Source organism: Cydia splendana, chromosome 18 (assembly GCF_910591565.1).
Source record: "Cydia splendana chromosome 18, ilCydSple1.2, whole genome shotgun sequence".
NCBI lineage: Eukaryota > Metazoa > Arthropoda > Insecta > Lepidoptera > Tortricidae > Cydia > Cydia splendana.
Window position 1 is genome coordinate 499,785 of NC_085977.1, and position 23,408 is coordinate 523,192.

Sequence of the window (23,408 nt, forward strand, 5' to 3'; positions counted from 1 at the left end):
CATGTTTCGCAAACAGGATTCCTTCTTTAGGGGGTACGTGTAGTACTGTTACTCTATCCGAATTTATCCAGTTCATTAGTAAAACTATAATTTCAAAAGAAAACATTTATTTCTCTCGCCGCTCATCTTATAATTAGTATAATTACAAATAGTTTTCAGTCGATGCAATCCTCCTTTTGCCTTCCCTTCCGAGTCACAGACAAATGAAACAACCTACTGCTCTAGCCAAACCAACCACTGATGTCAATTATTGTACTTTTTAAATATTCCTCCTCATTCTACTGAAAAGATACCTAACCAGACTACATTAAAGCTTTTCCGACTTTTTTATTTCGATTCAAATAACTTGCTATCAAAAGCACAAAAGCACATTGGTCTATATGTATATCAACTGATCCATCAAAATATGATTTATATATCGGCTAGATATGGCGCTGACTAGGGCTTCCAAGTACCGGACTTCTTTCAATATCGGTATTAATACCGAAACTGTGTTCATCAATACCGGAATCCCGGGATCCCGGTATTGACTATGAATCGCTTGAATTTTTTGAATTTTATTAAAAAAAGCTCACTGTAACATTAGATATGTATGTCCTTAGCTTAGGATATTAAACAATAATCGCCATTTGCAATAATTATCATTTCACCCTCCAGGTTGGCAATCATTTTATCCGCCTTGTTGACTTCACCAGTCATATTTTTAGTTCATCCTAATAAACCAGCCAACTATATTCAAATTCGTTTGCCATACTACAATTCCTTGCTCATTTCTTTGTACTTTTTTTTTATATAATTTTAAGAACTAATTATATTAATATCATATCGTGAACATCAGAATTCATCACCAAATATTAATCTAACGCATGTGCACAGATCTTGTTTCAATCAAATGGGGTCATGATGCCAGATAAATGTGTCTGACGTGTAGTAATTTTCTTGATACAGCCGAATTTAATCATTTTAGTGGGTATTAAACGGTATAATCGGCACATTTTCCTTGTTTTTGAAAATACCGGGATCCCGGTATTGCATTAAAAATACCGGTATTTAAAAATGCGTTTAAAATGCTTGATTCTTGATTCGATTAAGCAGACGGGATCCCGGTATTTCGGGATCCCGGTATTGGAAGCCCTAGCGCTGACGCACCATATACCTACACAGCAGATACTATGGCAAAACGCAACGTATAACACACGTCTCATGGGTCAAGTTTCGGTGTGGTCTGTCTTTTAATTAAGGGGTTACGATTACCTTTTGATGATTGTAAGGAAAGTCAAATAAATATTAATAAATTCGTTCTACACAATTAATTAGGTATGTATATTTGTCAAAGTTTCCGATCGTTCTTAATAAATTAGTTTAGAATAATTACGTATCTTTGAATTTTTTTATGCTTTGCTGTTCTCTTTTGTAGATTTTCCAGCTCCCCGTAATTGTCATAATTTTAGCATCCTTGACTATAACCACGAACAACGAAAATCGTAGCTTATCCATCTCCCTCTAACGCGTGAACATACATGAGCCAATGATAGTCAAATAGACGAAACCTCAATTACCTTCCTTACTTAAATAAAAACAGTATAAAACCTATCTAGCGTGTTTGTAAGTTAACTTAGTAATAGCTTAACAATCATATCCATTTCACACATTCACAGACGGTTCACCACATAACACAATACTTATAATGAGTACTACTCATTTCTTCTATGGAACTGTTCTGTCTGTCATTTGTTGTATAGAATCAATTAAAGCTGATAGGACCGACACGGGCGTTGGTCTGGTTTAGCTGGTCTCGTAAATGATGTCGAAGAACTTTGTTATCCTCTGGTAGTGCGGCCACTGGTCGGCCTCCTCGTAGTTCACTATGTTGTTGTACGGAGCGTACTTGTACGTCCCTTCCGCCGCCGGCACCGGCCGCCAGTCGTTGACGTTCGTCATTGGTTTACTGGAAATAAATAAGTTACATTTGCTAAACCGTTCAAAACTGAGATCTGGTAATAAAAAACAAATTATAAACTGAAATAAATGTCATATACTAAGAAAAAACCGGGCAAGTGCTAGTCGGACTCGCGCACGAAGGGTCCGTGCCATAATGCAAAAAACGGCAAAAGAAAAACGGTCACCCATCCAAGTACTGACCCCGCCCGACGTTGCTTAACTTCGGTCAAAAATCACGTTTGTTGTATAGGAGCCCCACTTAAATTTATTTTATTCTGTTTTTAGTATTTGTTGTTATAGCGGCAACAGAAATCATCTGTGAAAATTTCAACTGTCACAGCAACAGCAACTATCACGGTTCGCGACATACAGCCTGGTGACAGACGGACGGACGGACGGACGGACGGACGGACAGCGGAGTCTTAGTAATAGGGTCCCGTTTTACCCTTTGGGTACGGAACCCTAAAAAGTGACCAAGGCCTCCAGTGCCCCAGGCTGGAACCGAACCAGCGTCCTCTGCTATCGCGGCAGGTGCAACAAATTCAATTATTCTCAAACTGCGATTTGTGTCTTCAATGCTCTGAACGCATTGGCCATCAGTAACTCACCTATATGGTATGAAGCTAGCGTAGAATAACTTCGACATTTTCGTAAACATGCTACTGTCTGCGTTGAACTCGACATTCTTCGTTGGTTTACTAGAATTAAATATGTTAGATTAGGCAAAGTTAAATAAACGTTTCAATAGATAAGCTGTCTCATCATCATTTATAAGAATCAGTATAAGTACTTTGTCATATATTTCTTGCTCCTCTGAGCCCTTAGCATAAAGTGGAAAGTACTTACCCATGTCGCATGAAGTTAGCGAAGTACGCCGTCATTTTCGTAATCATGCCACTGTCTGCGGCCGACTCGATCGTGTCTCCCAGCACGTGATTGGCTCGGAACACGAAGGTGAGGTCCTCCGAGTGCCCGGCGCCAACGTATGTCAGATTGAGCGCTTTTTTGTACACGCTATTGTCCGCGTTATACGCGAACCGGTACAAGAATACAGGGGCTCCCTTGTTGGCGGCTCTCGTCTTTGCCAGTTTCAGCGCGGGATATACGAAGTGAGCCTCTGAACAGAAGCTTAAAAACGTATCCATATCCAATGATTCACTAAAGTATTCCTCTTGAATGCTCGCAATTTTACTGGGAAGCTCCGCTGGCGGGGTCGTGTAAGTTACCCCTAGGGGCACCACCAGCGCAGGCATGTTTTTAATCCTTTCGACAATGTCGATTTGTTCGAATCGTGGTCGAAATGTTTCGCATTCTGCGTTTGTGAAGCCAATTATGAAGGGGATATCTTTGCCTCGACCTTGCGCTTGTAACACCTCCGGGTCACTATCCAAGATTATATTGACCCCCGGGTGTTCGGATTCGACCACGGGACTGAATGCGAGGAGACCCGTGTAGTCCTGAATCTGTATTTCAGCTTTAATGATCTGCTCTAGCGGAAGAACAATAAGCTTTTGGTGCACCTCTTCAGGATCAGTACTGTTGATGCCTAGATAACCGAGGAATAATTCCGATACCGTTTGCGCGTATGCTGGCGATGTCGTGAAAAAATTTCTTGATCCTGCACCACTCATTGAAATGGCTCTGCAATAAAGGGGTGTCATTTAGTATCCTCTAGTGCATTATTGTCGTTTTTCTGTATCCTTTTCTATCAATCAATATTTGAGCTTTACCTCTTGAAAAGTCCCTTTGCTGCTTGAGAAAGTGACAGCAGATGGACGGAGGAAGCGCCGGCGCTCTGTCCGGCCAGCGTGACGTCGTGGGGGTTGCCACCGAAGGCCTCGGCGTTGCGCTGCACCCAGCGCAGCAGCGTCACCATATCCCGGAGACCAGCGTTGCCGGGGACACTCGACGAGTTAAGGGACAGGAAACCGAAAGCTCCAATCCTGTAAATGAAATAATTTCATTAGGTCTCTAGTTAGCTCGTTAGTTGTTTAAAACTGCTATACACCGTTTCAAAAAGGATGAGTGTTATCTAAACAAGACTTTTTAATACCCAGAGCATATTGCTAGTCCTAAGGAGTCCTAGAGGTGCAAACGGCCCTCATAAGCCCGCCACGTATACATACTATTTCCAGCGGTATTGGTCTCGTGCTAAGTCCCTGCTCGTAACAAGCTTCCGATGATCCAAAGTATGTACAAAAGAAACCTTTCACACGTTTCAGGGTTTAATTACTTTATCAGTTATCTATACGTTGTCCCTAAGGTCAATCTTTTGAAACCTCACCTGTAATTAAACGTGATGACGACAACATTCTCTTTGACGAGGTACTGCGGGCCGTGTGCATCCGGATCTCCCGAGCCGAAGCCGAAGCCTCCACCGTGCATGTACACCAGCACCGGCAGCAACGGACGACTCTCGCCGCGCGCTCTGGAGGGCAAGGACTTCAGAGGGACGTAGATATTGGCGTGGATGCACTCCTCACTCTGACCGCGGGGATGCATGATTGGCCCATAGAAAAGGTCCCGCTGGGGACAAATAGGGCCCTCTTCGGTCGCGGGCCGGCATTCTGTCCATGGGTCCGGACGCTGCAGTTCCTGAAATTTTATAAACGAATCGTGAAAGAGTTCAATTTACTTTGTTAATTGTCAGGTCTATCAATTCAAAATGTTTTGTCTTTAAAGAGCGCGAAATTCCCAAGGATAATGCTTACCTGAAAGCGGAGTTCACCGAGAGGCTGCTTGGCGTAAGGAACCGCCAGGAAGTAAGCGTAGTCACCATTGGGGTCGTAGCCGCCGCACACCCTCCCCGCCTCGGTGTCGGCCCACACGGGCTCCTGCGCGGAAGCGCTCCATGCTGGAATGGACATCATGATGAAATTTAATATAATATCTTCACAAGAACTGGAGCACTGTTGGATACTGTGATTAGTTCCTTATTAATGCTCCAGCTTATTCCCTTTTTCTCATGATTACAATACCTACTATTTTTGTTTAATCAATATGGTTATCATGGCTATAATTTTAAGATACACTGGCACTTGCTAAAATGTATTAGTGTCATAGTTTGAACATTCATTGTAGTCAACCTTTTCCCGAGTTTCATTGATGTTAACATTGCCTTACACTGCACTAAGTATGCAATTGGCCTGCAATTTAGGTCAAGATGAAATAAATGAATGCGCTCGCCTGGTCTGACCGTGCAGATTTATTTAGGTCGCACATTACGAAGCTGGCCGGTTCCCTGCGGCCCTGCAGCTGACGCATGCCCGCAATCGACTGATTATGCGCTCATATGATCATCGCAACAGGAAATCAAAGCGAGTACGGTTATTGCATAACAATAATGCCTCAGGATATTCCGGAAACGATGCGATGATCAAGAGTACACATGCAGATTAAGCTTGAAAACATAATCTTGGAAATCTGCATCTTCGAAGCAATTATAACTTATGCAATTTAGTTTTCACTTTTCACAAAGCACAAGCCGTTTTATGGAGGATTCGTTTATGATATATATTCATAGGCTCATACATTCATACGCTTACACGATGGCTTGCCAACGCTACCCCGGACACATTTTTTGAGTCTCGGTGGCACTATTTCATTAGTATGACGAGTCATATCAGATTGAAGCCTTGAGATTGATATCATGTTATCATAATATTTTTAAAATGTATATAAGCCGTCATACACTTGCCTGGATAAAGGCGGGTCGGCGCGGCGTGGCACGGTGGGCTGAAAATCGGCCTCCATAGAAATAGAAACCGAAGTTTTAAATTTGAACTTTTTTTTATTGGAATAGCTTTTGTTAGGTTTTATTATGTCCCAAAATTAATCTTAGCTAATTTGGTTGGAAAAATAATTAATTACAATTTTTTTTCAAAATCTTTGTATGGCGCGTATCAGAAAAATCGAGTTTTCTCCGAAAATAAAAAGTTAACCGTAATATCCTGACAGATGATTTTAAAACCAATTATTCTTGATTTTTCCACATAATTAGAATTTTCCTACGGGGTGCACTTTTTTTTTAATCAATATATTTTTTATATTTTTTTTATTTAATTTTTTTATTTTAATACGGTTATACTCGTTATTTTGACTACAGAAAATGAATTTGAGTTTGATCGAACCAATAACTTACGCGTAGTGAATTTTTGTTCTAAGCAAATGTATGGAGCGTACGAGTAAAACGGATTTTTTTTTCAAACATTAAAGGTATACCGTAATATCCTTGCAGATGATTTCAGTACCAATTATTAAGGATATTTTGACATAACGCGAACTTTTCTACCGTATGCACTTATTTAATAAAAAATAAAAAAAACTTATTTTTTCATGTTGAAATAGCTTTTTCTCATTGTTTTAATCAAATAAAAAATAAACATACAAGAGTTACAAGTAGAAAATTGAAAATAAAACCATTACATCCTTTACATTATTACCCTTGTATCCTCTTTATTACATTATCTTTGTACTTAATGAAACAGTATTTAACAAATGACACATTGACAACTGATGAGTCTAAAATTAATGAGGTCCGGTTACAATCGTTAGTAGATACTATGAATGCAGTTTAAGGTTTTAATCATTATGCTTATAATTAGACGTAAAACTAATTACAATAACAATGGTATAGAATGGTGGTGTTCATTAGTACTTGTAATAAATAGGTAAGGGGTACATTTAATATTTTAGTTCATCTTGAGCTTCTTAACCGTTAACTTATACGACCATAAACCATGGACAGGCTTATTACAAACTTGGACTTGTTTGTTATCCTAAAATCTCAACCAAGATCCATACATTGTTCTAAATTTTTCTGTGTTCCGTTGGCTTTCCTTCCATCTGTCAGTAGCAGCTCTTGTAAATCTTCGGCAAAATTCTTTCAAGGTGTCACGTTTTTTTTTTATTCAGATCTTCTGATAGGTTAAGGTTTGATTTAATTAGCACTATTTCAAACAAAGCTTCGTGATTTAAACTAGATCCTTGAGATTTTAGGATAACAAACAAGTCCAAGTTCGTAATAAGACTGTCCATGGTTTATGGTCGTATAAGTTAGCGGTTAAGAAGCTCAAGATGAACTAAAATATAAAATGCCCCTTACCTATTTATTGCAAGTACTAATGAACACCACCATTCTATATCATTGTTATTGTAATTAGTTTTACGTCTAATTATAAGCATAATGATTAAAACCTTAATGATTAAACTGTATTCATAGTATCTACTAACGATTGTAACCGGACCTCATTAATGATCATTATCAATGTGTCATTTGTTAAATACTGTTTCATTAAGTACAAAGATAATGTAATAAAGAGGATACAAGGGTAATAATGTAAAGGATGTAATGGTTTTATTTTCAATTTTCTACTTGTAACTCTTGTATGTTTATTATTTATTTGATTAAAACAATGAGAAAAAGCTATTTCAGCATGAAAAACTAAGTTTTCTATTTTTTATTAAATAAGTGCATACGGTAGAAAAGTTCGCGTTATGTCAAAATATCCTTAATAATTGGTACTTAAATCATCTGCAAGGATATTACGGTATACCTTAAATTTTCGAAAAAAAATCCGTTTTACTCGTACCCTCCATACATTTGCTTAGAACAAAAATTCACTACGCGTAAGTTATTGGTTCGATCAAACTCAAATTCATTTTTGTAGTCAAAATAACGAGTATAACCGTATTAAAATAAAAAAATTATATAAAAAAATATATCGATTTAAAAAAAAAGTGCACCCTGTAGGAAAATTCTAATTATGTGGAAAAAACACGAATAATTGGTTTTAAAATTATCTGTCAGGATCTCGGAGTAAATATCTATGGAGCGGCCATTAACAGGCGTTCCCCTCTGCAAAAAGATCGCGGCCGCCGGTCAAGGAGGTTATATAAAACTAGTTGCCACACGTCATACGCCATTCAGCAAACGTCAGTCTAAGCGGAATGATAGGAGCCGAAAATGCCGAATTGCAGCGTTTTCTCGTGCAAAATGAGATCGGAAACGTCTAGTCTACAAAAAGAACACGTTTCTTATCATATGTAAGTACTATTACATCTAAATATTATCAAATAGTGCATTAACTTTGCAAATAACTAAAAAACATTGTCAATCTGACAGTGATACCAGTGATATGATATTAGATCTAATTTAGGGTAATTCTAAAGAAGACTTTCTAAATATTAATTAGGTACGAGTAGAATTTGTAATAGGAAATATTATGCGAAACTCTGCGTAGGGGGCGCGACTACCACAATCCATCACAATCTGGGGGTCCACCGCGGGACAAGAAAATTTAAATTTCGTTATCTAACCTCTCTATCACTATTGCATATTTGAGCGATAAAGAGAAAAGAGAAAATTTACTAGCTAGCTTAGTGCTACACTCTGGCGGCAGAACATAGCAGTAATATGCCCTATTTGCGTTGCTTTTTGTTATTTATAATTTATGTAACACATTATTTTTATATAACACCTTAGTTTCATATCAACCTAATTTATTTAATCAAATAAATAGATCTATAAGAATAAAGAAAAGGGGGACGGGGGATCAAAAAGTAGTCGAAAACATCTCGCGTGATTTGTGCACAACCCCTAAATAACGTAAAATTACCGATAGACTCATTTTTGAAAATTAATTTTTCCTTTAGTTTCTACATATAGCTGGTCAAGCAGATCTTGTCAGTAGAAAAAGGCGGCAAATTTGAAAAATGTAGGCGGGAAGGGATATCGTCCCATAGAAAATTTGAATTTCTCGCCTTTTTTACTGACAAGATTTGCTTGACTCTATATATTTTTATTTAACATGTCAAATATTTTATTAATTTAAGGTATTTACGGCTGTCACTTTCCATAAATAGGCACTTTTAATTTATTACTCTGGCATCACCGTACCAATATTAGTGATGGGACACCATAAAAACCAATATCGGTAAAATCGATATAAACATAATGAATAATATACAGATGGTCATGATGCCTAGCGAACACCAGCCATATCTTTATTTTATTTTTATTTTTATTTATTTATTTAAGAAACAAACAGTCTTTTATAGTTATATATAACACTGGAACTTTTCTTAAAACTAGACTTACAGTTTCCTTAATGAAAATATTTTAACATCATGCTTATTAAGTAGTTTCTACATAGTAAAACAGTAAAACATATCGTACAAACCTCAAGGAGTGATATTCCTAGGCAGATGATGATCTGCCTAGTGACCACCAGCCATATCGTGCTAACTTCAAGGTGTATTATTCCTAAGCAGATCATGAAACGCCGGCATGTCATGATCTGACTAGTGACCACCAGCCATACCGTTCAAACCTCAACATTTAGGCATATCGAATAAGTAGGATGTCCTAATTTTAGCAAATGATAACCATTGAAATGGCTTGACAGCCTACTTATAGTACGTGTTTGGGTAGCGTATGATTTTAGTACCTACCTAGTACCTACGCATTCTGCTCCAAATGCCACATAGAATGCAGCACTAGCCGTGGCAAAAAATGCAAAAGGCAGATTATTAAATGGCGGCGTTTCATGATATGCCTAGGAATATCTCGATATGCCCGATTTTACGATCTACCGCCGATATATATACTAATTATCCCCTACTCAATATCCCTTAAATGACATCCTATGGCCGCGTTCCATCTCTGTCATCAGATCTGCATGCTCGATAGTATATTAAATAAAATAAATAAAAAAAAAATATTAGGGGACATCTTACACAGATCAAACCTAGCCCCAAACTAAGCAAAGCTTGTACTATGGGTACTAGGCGACGATATACATACTTGTATAGATAAATACATACTTATATACATAGAAAACAACCATGACTCAGGAACAAATATTAGTGTTCATCACACAAATAAATGCCCTTACTGGGATTCGAACCCAGGACCATCGGCTTAGCAGACAGGGTCACTATCCACTAGACCAGACCGGTCGGTCGTATTGCATTGCTTTCAGAAGTAAACCAACATGTAAAATATTAACTAATGAACTGATAATAAAAAATCATTCTATATCAGCTTGCAAGATTCGCCCTAAACAAATTGACAAACTATTAGAAATAACATCTAAACAATACAAAAATTCAAAGTTAGTAAAATGCTGGTACAAAGACTTGATATTGTATTATTATTATAATTGATAAAATCAGAAATTAAAATTCATTGTCAATTTTATCGACAATATTATCGGCGCGTCCCTCGCACTATCTAGGTTTACTTAGAACTGACGTCATCTCGTTCACGGACAGGGTTGTCTGTGTTTGTTCTTGTACTTGTGTGAATATAGTTTTTGCTAGTGTTTGATAATTTTGTCGTGTGCGTGTGTAGCGACGCATGCTAAAAATGCATTAGTGTTAACATTATTTGTGTGCGTTACCTCGTCCCCCGCGCCATAAACGACAGAATTTTTCAGATAGAAATTAGTGCGCGTCTCTACTCCATAGATATTTACTCCGAGGTCAGGATATTACGGTTAACTTTTTATTTTCGGAGAAAACTTGATTTTTCTGATACGCGCCATACAAAGATTTTGAAAAAAAAAATATAATTAATTATTTTTCCAACCAAATTAGCTAAGATTAATTTTGGGACATAATAAAACCTAACAAAAGCTATTTCAATAAAAAAAAGTTCAAATTTAAGGGCCAGTTGCACCAACCACATTTGACAGACTGATCAACGTCAGCCGGCGCGCCCCGGCGCTTTACTATGAAACCTTCCATACATAAAAATATAGCGAACTCTTTAACGATACGAACTGTTTGGTGCAACCGACCCTAAGACTTCGGTTTCTATTTCTATGGAGGCCGATTTTCAGCCCACCGTGCGTGGGCCGATGTTATTCTTACGAGACGCTATCTATGACGCGCGGATTGTTTTCAGATGTCGCAATTATTAGCCGCTGTTATTATTTGTAGGGCGTGTCACTGAACTTCGGGTCGTGTGCTTGTTTACCTCGCTGCTATCCGATGTTACCGTTATGTGGTACTGGTAACTAACTTGAGGCTGAGTTTTGTACAGTCAGCAGCAGAAGTTGCTAAGCGGGCCAGGTGTTCAAAATTATCTATTTTACTTTATTGTTAAGAGAACAAGAGCGTGTCAAGGTAATTTTGAACACCTCGCCCGCTTAGCAACTTCTGCTGCTACTGTATTAGACATGTTATTACAGCAGTCCTTATTTACAACGATGAGATAGGCTGCTTTAAATATGATATAAAGATTGTCAGAAACGTTAAAAGTAGTATTGTATGGCGAAATATAGGTAACATATACCCTTAGATAAAGAACATGTTTCAAGTTCCGACTTTAACGCTTTAGGGTGCGCCTTGTCTCTCTATACTTATCTAAGAACTGATACTGTTAATAAATAATATGTAGGTACAAATCATTAAAATAAAAGAGCGATTTCATAATTGGCGTGGCCCGTATTTATCGTTCAAAGTCTCCAATTCTAATAGTTACTTATCTCAAAGATAAGATATTTACTATATATTAGTGATCTTTTAAAACAATTATTGGCCGATACCGTATCTGTCACAAAGAGGGTCAAAGATACACTTGGGTGACTACTTGTAATCGTTATTTCATTGAAATAGAGTCTACAATGGTTATGTGTATTCGATAGCATGAACACAGGCAATGAACTCATAAAACATGTAAATGTAATCTAAACCGGTCATCTTTAATTCACACTTGTTCCATTTGACGCCGCGAAAAATATTGTGACTATTTCGCATATAATGATTCTCATTACAAATGCCTAAAATATATAATAAATAAACAGTTAAATGAATAATACAATAGATTGAGTGATGGAGATAATTCCACAGTTCAATTTATTATTTACTACATACGAAGTGATATTTCCCTAACAATAGAAGCATATCTTAAATATTTATAATCGTAATCTGCATATCGGTGTTAAGCAACGCAGACACGTCATATTATCTCGCTAGGTATCCTAATATCGATAAAAATATAAATCTTAACTCGATATATTTTATTATGTTTTGTGTAGGTATTTCATGCAGCCGCAGGACCTAAGAAAGGCTAACGCCTTCTGCGTTTAACACTTGATCCAATCATATAGCAGGACTCACAAGATGTTAGTTAAGACTTTTTGCTATTAGACCGTTCGTTATTGGAATAATTGCCGCCATAGGATATGTCTGAAAAATCTATGAGCGTGTCAAAAACAAAACCCTTAACCCAAAAATAACAAGCTCGTTTCTTCATTGCCAATAATAGGGTTATTAATAACAGTGTGTACAAAAAAAGAAAACTGACCTTACGACACGTTTGACGCACATAATAGGTATGTAACTCTCTCGCCCCCATCTCTGTTCTATATAGAGTTTTTACCTCTGGCACTAGTAAATTTTCCGCGCGACCATTGGAAATTAACTTTCTTTAATAATCGCCCGCGCAGGTTACAATGTAGCGGCCAATCGGCCTCTACTTGTCCTTGCTGGTATTTATAGATCGCCAAATCAAAACAACTCGTTTGGCCGCTCAACTAACAAACTCCTAAACAAGCGTCCTTAACACTTAGCGGAAATAGGATAACCAATCCAATACGCAAATAAAGTAACCAAGGAGTAGTCTAAAATGGGTTAGCCACTTTAGTTTTAGGATATTACAGTTTCAGAAAAGAAATACGTATGACATCAACACGCGTAGCATTGTCCGTTGCGTTCATTGCGTTTGCGCAAGGTTCGTAGCACCGTCTACGCGGCTTCGTAGCGGCGCTACGAGCGCATACGCATGCTTGCACCCGGTGATTATCTTTGTTTACATCTGCCCGGCGACTTGCACTCAACTTATATTTAACTGATATCACTTATCGTTGCACTTTATTGATAATATTGACTTTTCAACTTTACTTTCTTTATTCAACCGGTTGACATTTCGGCCTTCTAATTATATATTCAGAGCCGGCAATCATGATTTTATTTTTACACATAGATTTAGATTAGATTTAGATTTAGATATTTATTCTCATAATATTAAATTACATTATAAATTATGCTAGACTAATCTACAGGAATTTATATTATGATCGTCATTCATATTTACATAATATTATTTAATACATACAAATTAAAAAATGTCTTGCAATAATTAATCTTATGTCAACAATTTATCCATTCATGTCAAAACAAAATACGGTAATAACTTAGTACGAGTATCTCTTAATGATCGTCATGTTCTAAATAAAATACTAGGTACATATTACAATATACATAAATCAATAACTGAGAACATGTCAAATTTATACGATTCAATTTTCAATTTAAAATGTCAGGGTCATATACTCATTTACAGAATAAAGTGGATTATCCAATAAAAGGACTCTCAGTTGACGTTCAAATGTTTCGTCAGATGTTTCCGTTCGTAATTCAGCGGGTAGACGCATACTTTGTTGTAAACTAATGTCGCTATCATAAACTACTTGTTATGCTTTTAGCATATATTCATATAAACGAAATAATAATCCAGGACCCAGGTGACGTGTATCACATAACAGAAGACTAAATTACTAAATAATAAAACTTTAACATTTATATAATACCTAATTATCATGAGATTCATGAGTTAAACAATATATATTTTTGTAACATACAAATATACTTTATAACAATAATGTAATATGTCTAGTAAACGTCACTATTTCATTGAGGTATTGATATATTTGGTCTTGATTTTTTTTAAAGAGTTTAGTATGAGCACATAATTCGTTTATTTGACTATAATACGAGTGGTGAATAGCCATATGTATTAAGATTCATCTATCAAAATCACATTCGACATATTGTCAAAAATTCTCACATTCTTGCGGCACGATATTTGTCAAAGCGGCGTCTGTCTGAACCGTCAAAAACCCCCGCGCACAGCATCAGTAACTCACCGCAACACGCCGCCAGCACCGCGAGTGCGCACCGCACGTGTAGCTCCATGTCGCTCGCCACGCCAGCGGGCACTGAGGCGAGCGCCCACCGCCGCCCCAATATATACCAACTCGGACCAACCTCCCTCTGCACCGACGAAGACGTGACCAACTGTCATAACAAACCTCATTCTTCATATAAATTTGACATGCTGACATCTCCACTTTTTGTCGTTGTAAATCTGAAAATTACCTTGGTCCGTACTCAGAGCGACAGCACTTCCATGCGCGAGTAGCGTCAACACAAGAGCGCGCTCCTCGTGCAGCCTTGACGACGTGGAAACTTACGCCTCTGAAGGCATTTTGCTAAATGTAAATACCCCAGGCATCTACATATTCACTAGCAGTCTTCTCTACCATTGTGTTGGAAATTAAACATAAAACAACAGGTCACAAAATTCACTTCTAACCGCCACTTGCACCATCCACTAACCCGCGGTTAACCGATTAAACCGTTAACCCAGTGTCAAATTGTACTGGTAACCAATAACCATGGTAACTCCAGATTTAACCGGTTAACCCCGGGTTAGTGAATGGTGCAAGTGGCTCTAAGCGTTTCTTGATCCGTTTAAAGTTCGTTGAGGTTAACTAAGAAAAACAAAAGATGTAAGTAAACTTACAACACGCTAGGTCAAGATAATGAATGATGGTCTTCGGTCTTCAAAAGAAAACACGGTACACCGCGAAACTAAATTAAGTTTGACTCCAAAATCATTCTACGAATAGACAATGTTGTTTGTTTTATAAATTTATACTAACTCTACCTACACCTACAGTTAACTTTAAACGCCGCCTTTTCTTACTACTATCACATTTGTTACAGGTATTAGCTACAAAATAGCCCCCAAACTCCCCAAAGCCGGTTTTCTAAATTACGACTCAAGAATAATTAAATAAATAGTCTCAAAGCTTACATAAGAAATAACGGTATTTATCGGTCGTTGTGTGAAAACTGTCTTTTGTAATGACTACACTCTGATTATGACGTACACTGCGAATAATAACACAATGAACACATGAAACACGCTTTTTATCTCACCAACACGTTACGTGTTATATCTGAGTCAACATTTTTAATTTGCAGTATCGGAAAACTATTTGCAAGACTAATTAGATTAGCGGTTCTGGTGGGACCTTAGACTCATTATGATAATGCTTGTACCTATCCACTGATAACATTACGTAGGTAACCTGGCGATTATTTGTGTCAATAATAACAACCAATATGTTAATTATGTAGCTATCAACCTTTGAAATCATTAACGCTCCTTCAAATATTTGATGTTCTTATAGCACCAAGTCTTCTAAGCTCATCACTTCGATTCTGACTATTATTTAAAAGAGTTTGTTGTATTTTATGATGAATTTCTGCGTAGATATGGCCGTATGTACTTATTTCCGCTATCACAATACTAAAAGACCCCTAAACAGAGAAATTTCCTTAATCATAGCTTCCCGGGCGATAACTGGTAAAGTGGTTAAGATACGAGAATTTACTGCAATCATTATTTCAGATAGCTAAGACCCATAACCCAGTCAATAATAAGAATCTCAAAAGCTTATAATCTTTTTGACGACACAATTTTATGTTGCGTCACCAGTTCCGGTGTAGGTTTCGGCAGATTCCCACGGAACCGCTGAAATACCACACCCTTCGCTTCGGCCAGAATTCCGCACTCGCGTTGCTTTCCAGCAGAAAACTAAATGTCGTTCACATACGCGAAAATACTAACCACAGAACCTTTTTAGTAACAAAATTTCCGTGAGACACTGACATATTAAATATATTAAACCGGGTCACTCACGTTTATAAAGTCGATGATTGCTCGACATGTTTCGTTCACTGCATAACGACGTTTTTATATATTTTTCATTTCTCATGCTCTGAAAGAGGGTCATTGTTGTTCTAAAAGGTGTACAGAAAAAGATATGTTTCTGCACTAGAGCATTTTAGGTTCGAAGTACGATTTTGTTTTTTACGATAAGTAATTGAAATTTTGGTATAAATGGATTTGTTATACAATTTCCATTCTGATAGTTGACTCCCCATTCCATAAATAACGATACTTTTGCCTAAATTGTTAATTGAAAGTACCTTCAAAAACTACTATAAAAATTAATACTTAGTCATGTTTTTAAAAAAACACATGCATTTTACTTTACTCGTGGTCGAAATGAAAAGTAGAGTGTTTAACTCGGGTGAAAGGCATCATTTCAGCCTCGGACGGACTGGCGCTCGAACGCAGTGAGACTACCTCAGCAGAAATGAGTGCCTGTCATCCCTTGGTTAACAAATTTAACAATCTACTATAATATCACAGAACCTTTTCCTTTACTGCACTTTATTAAGTTAACAGTAACTCCATTATGCCGGCTCATTCTCGTAATATCTGCAAGTTCCACAACTTGTGAGAAACTTGTACAGAAATAGTATCCTCGTGCCATCAACGCAACATTTCCACGGGGACGGGTCACCTTCAGATCGGTTCTTACTTGTCTAGAAATACCTACATCTTGCGGGTGGATGTCGCACAAGCAGGCATGCGTAAGTAATATAAGTTGTACGAAATGTTACCGAAACAGGAGCTGAGTTTTAAATATTTTAGGTAAATATACCCGTCTCGGTAACGGAAGCGGCAGCTAAAAGTAGTGCGATAAGGACAAGGCGAAAAATCCTGCGTAAAGATCTCAAAAATCGAGGTTTCGTACTACTCTGTTTCCTCCTCCAAAACTTAACCAATCGTAACCAAATTTGGAAATCTAAATGATTATGAAATTATCTGTGTCGGACCGTTTTGCTTTTTTGGCTAATTGATATCAGTTTTGAATGCCACGCCTCTCATTGCGGCATAGTCAATTAGGCCATTTTGGCCATTTTTGAAGGGCTGTAGCGCCTTAAAAACAAAAATATCAAAAAAAGCAAAACGGTCCGACATAGATATTGACAATATTAATCTGTGTTGAAAAAATCATTGCTCTAGCTTCAAAAACCACGGAGGAAAACGAGGAGTACGTTTGTATGGAGAAATGACCACTCCCGTTGGCTCTTAATAGTAAATATTGTAATAAGTGCTTTAATTATATATCCAATCAATCGACCACAGTTTTATATACTTACCCGATAAAAGAACAGATCTAAAAGAGTGCTAAGTTCTGTAGATAATCAGATATGCAAATAACTTACCCCCCTTATTTATAAGACTTTACAATAAGCCTCAATTAGTTTATTTATGTTTTATCCCTTTCTTACAAATACTTTTTATACGTAAGTCAAAATAGCAGCTTAAGACAAACTATTAAGCTAGCTATTTGAGGACTGTATAACGCCATTAGTCAAAATTTTAGCTTTACTGTAGAGCGGTATAGGCCCGGGTCTCAGAGCGGCGAGATCAGATCTCGCTCGAAGCGGTGAATATTTCCCAATTGGTAGACTGAAAGAACGTCAGCACTTTCAGGATTATATTCAAACTAGTTTTTGGTTTTTTTATGACCGGATGTTCGGTGGCAAGTTCAAATAACCTGTCCATACACTTCTTTTTACTCTAATTTGACATCCGTTAGTATATAATATTACCCCTAAATTCATGCCACGCTTCGCTTGACGGTAGCCAAACAGCTAGGTCCTATTCAGCTGCATTAAAACTTTAGAGTATTTTTACACGAGTGCCCATGATGTTAGCATTAGTCCGATTGAGCTGAAATTTTGCACCTACTTAATACACATATTACACCTGTAAATCGGATGACAATGCAATATTATGATGACGTGGAGCTGATGATGGAGACAGAAGGTGGCCATGGAGAAACTTTGATAAAACAACGCAAACTACTCGTAATTGTGTTTGGGGTTGTTAGAATTGCCTCGAACAGTATTAGTTGCCAGTGGAAAGAAAAGTACAGTCAGCGATAAAACCGTGTACCAGATTTTTTTGCCAAAAATTTATTGGTGTAATTTTGTCATCGACAGTGCGTCTCGCTAACTTACTGGTATCGTCTTGGGTCGTCCCATTCGTTTTTCGTCAAGTTCTTAAATTAGTCTTATTCTGCTTTCGTCACTCATTCTACATTGATAGCCACCGACGATTGTGACGAATGTAGGATGAGTGACGAAAGCAGAATAGGATTAATTTAAGAACTTGACGAAAAACGAATGGGACGACCCAAGACGATACCAACTTACTAGTCCTGTCGAGATGCGCGGTGATATCATAATGAGATCAAATGTAAAGTTCAAACGCCGCTATAGTGTCAATGACAAACAGCGCGCACGCGTCTTACAACTTACACGTGTATCTCGTTACTACCGCAACCACATCGCATGGACGTGACCATTCACCTGCGGCCGTTTGATGGATAGCCTTGTGTACTTAACTGATAATATAAGCGTCACTGTTTAATACCGCGCGATTGAAAGAGACGGACAACATTAATTAGATCTTACGCTTGTTACGACAATGAGGAGATGTATGTACAATAACATAAGTATTAGTTAAAGAGTAACCCCCTTGGGGGGCCCACATCAGTCATTCGAGCGTCGGCGTCTCTACAATTCTATGGCCGCTGCTCGACGCATCGTCGACGCAGCGTCGACGCAACTGCGCAGCGACGTCATTTTCCATAGCGCTGACCAGACGCCGATAGGCGCCGACGCTCGAAAGACGCTAGATGCGGGGGGGGCCCTTATTCGTAAACGTTTACTAAAGTTGACAAGCCGATAATAATCGTTTGTTCCTTTCCATCATACCAATACGTCGGAAAGGGACAAACGATTATTATCGGCTTGTGAACTTTAGTAAACGTTTATGAATAAGGGGGTAAGTCATCATCCCCTCCCTCCCTCTATTGTCAGGGCGTTAAAGTGCGTGTTCAGATATTGTGAACACCTCGGCCGCTCCGATATATCTGATAGCGACTGTACTTGTACTATTGATACTTTTTATACACTGATTGAACATTGAAACTAGGTACAAAGTGCGGCCAATCTAAGTGCTATTTACACCGCGAACAGTCTGTATATTACACCCCCGCGGATGATGAACACATTCAGCTCGAAAATGCTAGAAGCTCGTGCGTACGGTAGCTGTGCAGCAGCAGATTTTCAATTTCTAATTTTTTATGAGAAAAAAAACTTAACAAACAATATATATGTCGCAGTCAAAAGTGTGAACTGGCCCCAATTTCACCACGGTGACAGGTGCGACAATTGTAAAATCACTGTTGCTGACGTCACAGGCATCCATGGGCTACGGTTACCACTTACCATCGGGCGGGCCGTATTCCTGTTTGCCACCATCATTGTATTATTTAAAAAAACTTTATTATATCGGAAAAAAACAGATATTTCTTTTGCGAAGTTTCTGACAATTGTCAAGATTTAGAAGAATTGTAGGTAATTCTTGACAGGTAATGAGTTATATGTCGGAATTTCGTGACAATTGTAGTGTTTCTTGTGACAATTGTCATAAACTTAGCAAGAGAAATATCTGTTTTTTTCCGATATAATAAAGTTTTTTTTTAATAAAACAATTATGGTGGCAAACAGGAATACGGCCCGCCCGATGGTAAGCGGTAACCGTAGCCCATGGATGCCTGTGACGTCAGCAACAGTGATGTTTTACAATTGTCGCACCTGTCACCGTGGTGAAATTGGAGCCTGGTCAAAAGAACTTTTAACCGACAAAAACAGGCAAAACTGATTTTGACTGAGCATGTTGGTCAAAAGTAGTTTTGCCTGAAAATCATTGGTTAATAGTAATTGTGACTGTTACTATCAGTCAAAAGTACTCGCAGAAATAGGTAGGTTAGGGTTATTTTTTTTTTCTGCTACGCCCGAAAAACGAAACTGTTCCCAGTGATAGGTAGGTTAGGGTTTTTTTTTTTTTGCTACGCCCTAAAAAGGAAACTGCTGCCAGAAATAGGTATGATTTTCAGGTAAAACTACTTTTGACCAACATGCTCAGTCAAAAGCAGTTTTGCCTGTTTTTGTCGGTTAAAAGTTCTTTTGACCAGTTCACACTTTTGACTGCAACATATATACATGCGAAAGTAACTCGTTCGGTCTGCCTGGCTGTTACCTCTTCTGTTCTGTTTTGTAAATCGATTAAGATAAATTTTGATTTAGATTCATCTCAATAAAGGTGCCCATAGATTACCAGTTCGCGGAAGATATCAGCCTGTCAGTTGTTTGGAGCTGTCAAATTTTGCGTTTAACTGACAGGCTGATATCGTCCGGCGAACTGGTAATCAGTGGGCCCCTTAAGTATTACATGTTTTTATTACAAACGAATATAAAGATGAATACATATTAAGATCGTCAATAAATATACAAACTAATCTAAGTGAATAAATAATACATGCTATAATTGTTTTCAAATTACAATATCAAATTACATATTTGAGGTGGCATTATATTCATTATTTAGGTATTCCTTTATGCTGTACACTGTCTTATTGAGTAGCAATTTCTTTACTTGGAGACTGAAAGTTTATTATGAAGTCCCGAAGACACACGATATCGTAAGAAATATGATAGTTTTTATCATGGAGTCGTCACTCCACTCAGACGAAATCACTCCAATGATGTGGAAAAAAGAGTAACTCTATTCAAATATGAAATAACTATCAATAAATTTATCTAGTTGCCTAGGTAACTGCATTAAAGTGAGTGCAGTTTGATATTTAATTAACTAATTGTTTATATAATTAGTGCAGAGTGATAAGTAGTTTTATCTGTTGAAGATAGCTTCCGAATGGTTTATTCCGTGGTTTATTTAGGCACTTGATGCTTCTTGATTAATGATTAACCCCCGACCCAAAAAAAGTGGGATATAACATCTTAATGTTATATGTTTGACGCCAATGTCTGTCTGTGGCGTCGTAGCTCTCCAACGGATGGACAGATTTCGATGCGGTTTTGGTTACGTCATACATACGTGAAAGCGAGTCTTCTTGCGGTGGTTCTTTTCTTAGCTAAGTTTGAAGAGTATCAGCTCTTTTCTAAAATGATGTTAGGCATTTTTGGCATCGAGAGCGATGGAGGGATGCCTTGGAGGATAGCCACTATGGAACCCGAACCATAGGGGCTATTCTCCCGGTAATGGACGAGTGGGTGGATCGGACCAAGGGGGCCCTGACATATAGGGTGACGCAGGTGGTGTCCGGACACGGCTGCTTTGGACACTACCTACACAAGATACAGAGGGAGCCGGGGCCCCAGTGCCACGAATGTGGAGCGGCGGACGACACGGCCCAGCACACTCTAGAAGAGTGCAATCGCTGGGCCGTGGAAAGAGCTGCCCTCAGGGCGACCACGGGGGTAGCGGACCTCTCGCTACGCAGCATAATAGCGGCGACGCTGGGTAGCGAGAGGAAATGGGAAGCAGTGAACTCCTTCTGCGAAGAAATCATGTCACAGAAGGAGGCGGCGGAGAGGGTGCGTGAAGCGGCTGCTGACGCGCTTCCTCTCCGACGTAGACGGCAGGGTCGAGGGCGAAGAGCATATGCTCGCCTCGAGCCCCAGTAGGGCCAGCGGGTACCGAACCCGCATTGCACGGCCCCATACACGTCGTCGGAGGAGGGGGGGATCAAGCGTTTCTGATCCTCCCCCATTGTGAGGGGGCCCTGGCGATAAGCCGGGGCTGCCGGAGGGCGCCGTGGTGGAATGTCATCCTAGTCGATCCCAGTGCGCCCTCACGAACGGCAGAGAGGGTGAAACGCCGGAGTGGGTTTAGTGGGTAGGGCCAAATTCTCCCCCTCTCTTGCCAGGAGAGGGGAAAGGAACGGCGAGTCCCACACACCGTGCATAAACGCATTCCCACTCCGTCAAAAAAAAAAAAAAGGCATTTTTGGCATAAAATGGATATTTTTGGGATATTAACGTATATAGAGTTTTATTTTTAAGTTAATAGTTATGAGTAGAACCGTCGTCATCGGACAATCTGAACAAAATCATCTACCTATCAGAAATATATTAACAAGGAAATGCATATTATTCAGCAACCTATCAAAAATGACAATAACGCGGAAGAATGTTTGAAATGTCACCGTATTTAAGAATTATTTAGTTTAAAGTCTGATGAAAATCATTGTGTGTAACTCTGGGGGTAAGAATATTGCAAACTCGGGTCTTTAATTCACTCCAATCTGCGGCTGTCATCAATAAACACCCTCGTTTCCAATATTTCACTTACTAATACAGTAAAATTATACATTTTGCGTTTGCGTCAAATCCGGTAGTTCTGATTTTTTGCAGGCTTATTTATGATGTTGGCCCAATGAATAATCCAAGTTTGTGACCTCGAGCGCCGAACGCAACTTTATCAAAAATCGAATAAACCGCAATTTTTTTAGATTTGGGCGATTATAACCCTAAAGTACTAGTTTTTGATAGTAACTTTCTAGGGCGTTTTTAAAGTAGACTAAATTTGCTACAATAAGACACTAGAATTGTCTCTGTACATCTAATATTTTCCGAGATAAAGCCTTTCAAAATTTTATAATTTTACATCAGTTCTTAGGTACAATATAAGGGTTAGGTAGGTAATTTATATGGAATTCATCACCGCCACGTTCTACGAAATATTTATTTTCCATAAAAAAATGTATGAGTGCCTATTAAAAAAAAAATATTTTTCACAATAAGGAATAAATGGGCTAAATTGCCCAATATTTAATTTAGTGCAAATCGCCACACTATAAATGGTGCATGATGTAAAGGCCAAAATTATCACAAAAAATACATATAATTTTCATTTATTGTGCATAAATTAGGCTTTATCTCGGAAAATATTAGATGTACAGAGACAATTCTAGTGTCTTATTGTAGCAAATTTAGTCTACTTTCAAAACGCCCTAGGAAGTTACTATCAAAAACTAGTACTTTAGGGTTATAATCGCCCATATCTTTAAAAAAATGCTGTTTATTCGATTTTTGACAAAGTTACGTTCGGCGCTCGAAGTCACAAACTTGGATTATTCATTGGGCCAACATCATAAACAAGTCTGCAAAAAGTCAGAACTACCGGATTTGACGCAAAAGAGCCAGGTTACAAAATTCGACAAAGTTACTGGATTATACCTCCCTCGTTCCACAATGTACCTACTGCCTATAATTATGCTATACTGAGAAGTCCTAGATTCTAATAATAACCGAGTACCTAGAGGCTTCTTAATCCGTGACGTCCAGACGCTGTCTAGACAATGTAGTTCATCGCATCATCCTACATTACGTCACCCGACATTTCGACATCACGTCTAACGATATTACAATTGGTACCTACAAAACAGTCCATCATATTTAGATTCTCCTTATATGTATAATTGTGCCAATCTGGAGGTCGCGGGTTCAAACCCCGGCCCGTTCCAATGAGTTTCTCGGAACTTATGTGCGGAAGTATCATTTTGATATTTACCAGTCGCTTTTCGGTGAAGGAAAACAAACGTAAGGAAACTATCATACATGCGCGAAGAAATTCAAAGGTCAAGTTCCCAACCCGC

At 38.3% G+C, this 23,408-nt stretch overlaps 2 protein-coding genes across 2 annotated transcripts in view; one reads left to right on the forward strand and one right to left on the reverse strand.

Annotated features, from left to right (window-relative positions):
- The window catches only part of LOC134799325 (serine/threonine-protein kinase D1), a 95,214-nt gene that overhangs the window by 37,588 nt on the left and 34,218 nt on the right, over positions 1-23,408 (forward strand). The gene's annotated exons all lie outside the window — the stretch shown is intronic.
- LOC134799274 (juvenile hormone esterase-like) lies at positions 104-13,987 on the reverse strand. The gene is made up of 7 exons (XM_063771652.1): positions 13,875-13,987; positions 4,653-4,795; positions 4,226-4,536; positions 3,672-3,884; positions 2,788-3,582; positions 2,550-2,639; positions 104-1,948 (listed from the first exon to the last, which is right to left on the reverse strand). Exons 1-7 carry the CDS (start codon positions 13,921-13,923, stop codon positions 1,786-1,788), a joined length of 1,764 nt encoding a protein of 587 aa, XP_063627722.1. The 5' UTR covers positions 13,924-13,987; the 3' UTR covers positions 104-1,785.

Bases quoted from the DNA above. Each gene is read 5' to 3' on its own strand.
- LOC134799274 (XM_063771652.1), bottom strand. From the start codon at position 13,923: ATGGAGCTACACGTGCGGTGCGCACTCGCGGTGCTGGCGGCGTGTTGC. The intron at 4,796-13,874 runs GTGAGTTACTGA...TGTCCATTCCAG, and splicing joins GGTGCTGGCGGCGTGTTGCG to CATGGAGCGCTTCCGCGCAG. The intron at 1,949-2,549 runs GTGAGTTACTGA...ATTTATTTCCAG, and splicing joins GCTAGCTTCATACCATATAG to TAAACCAATGACGAACGTCA.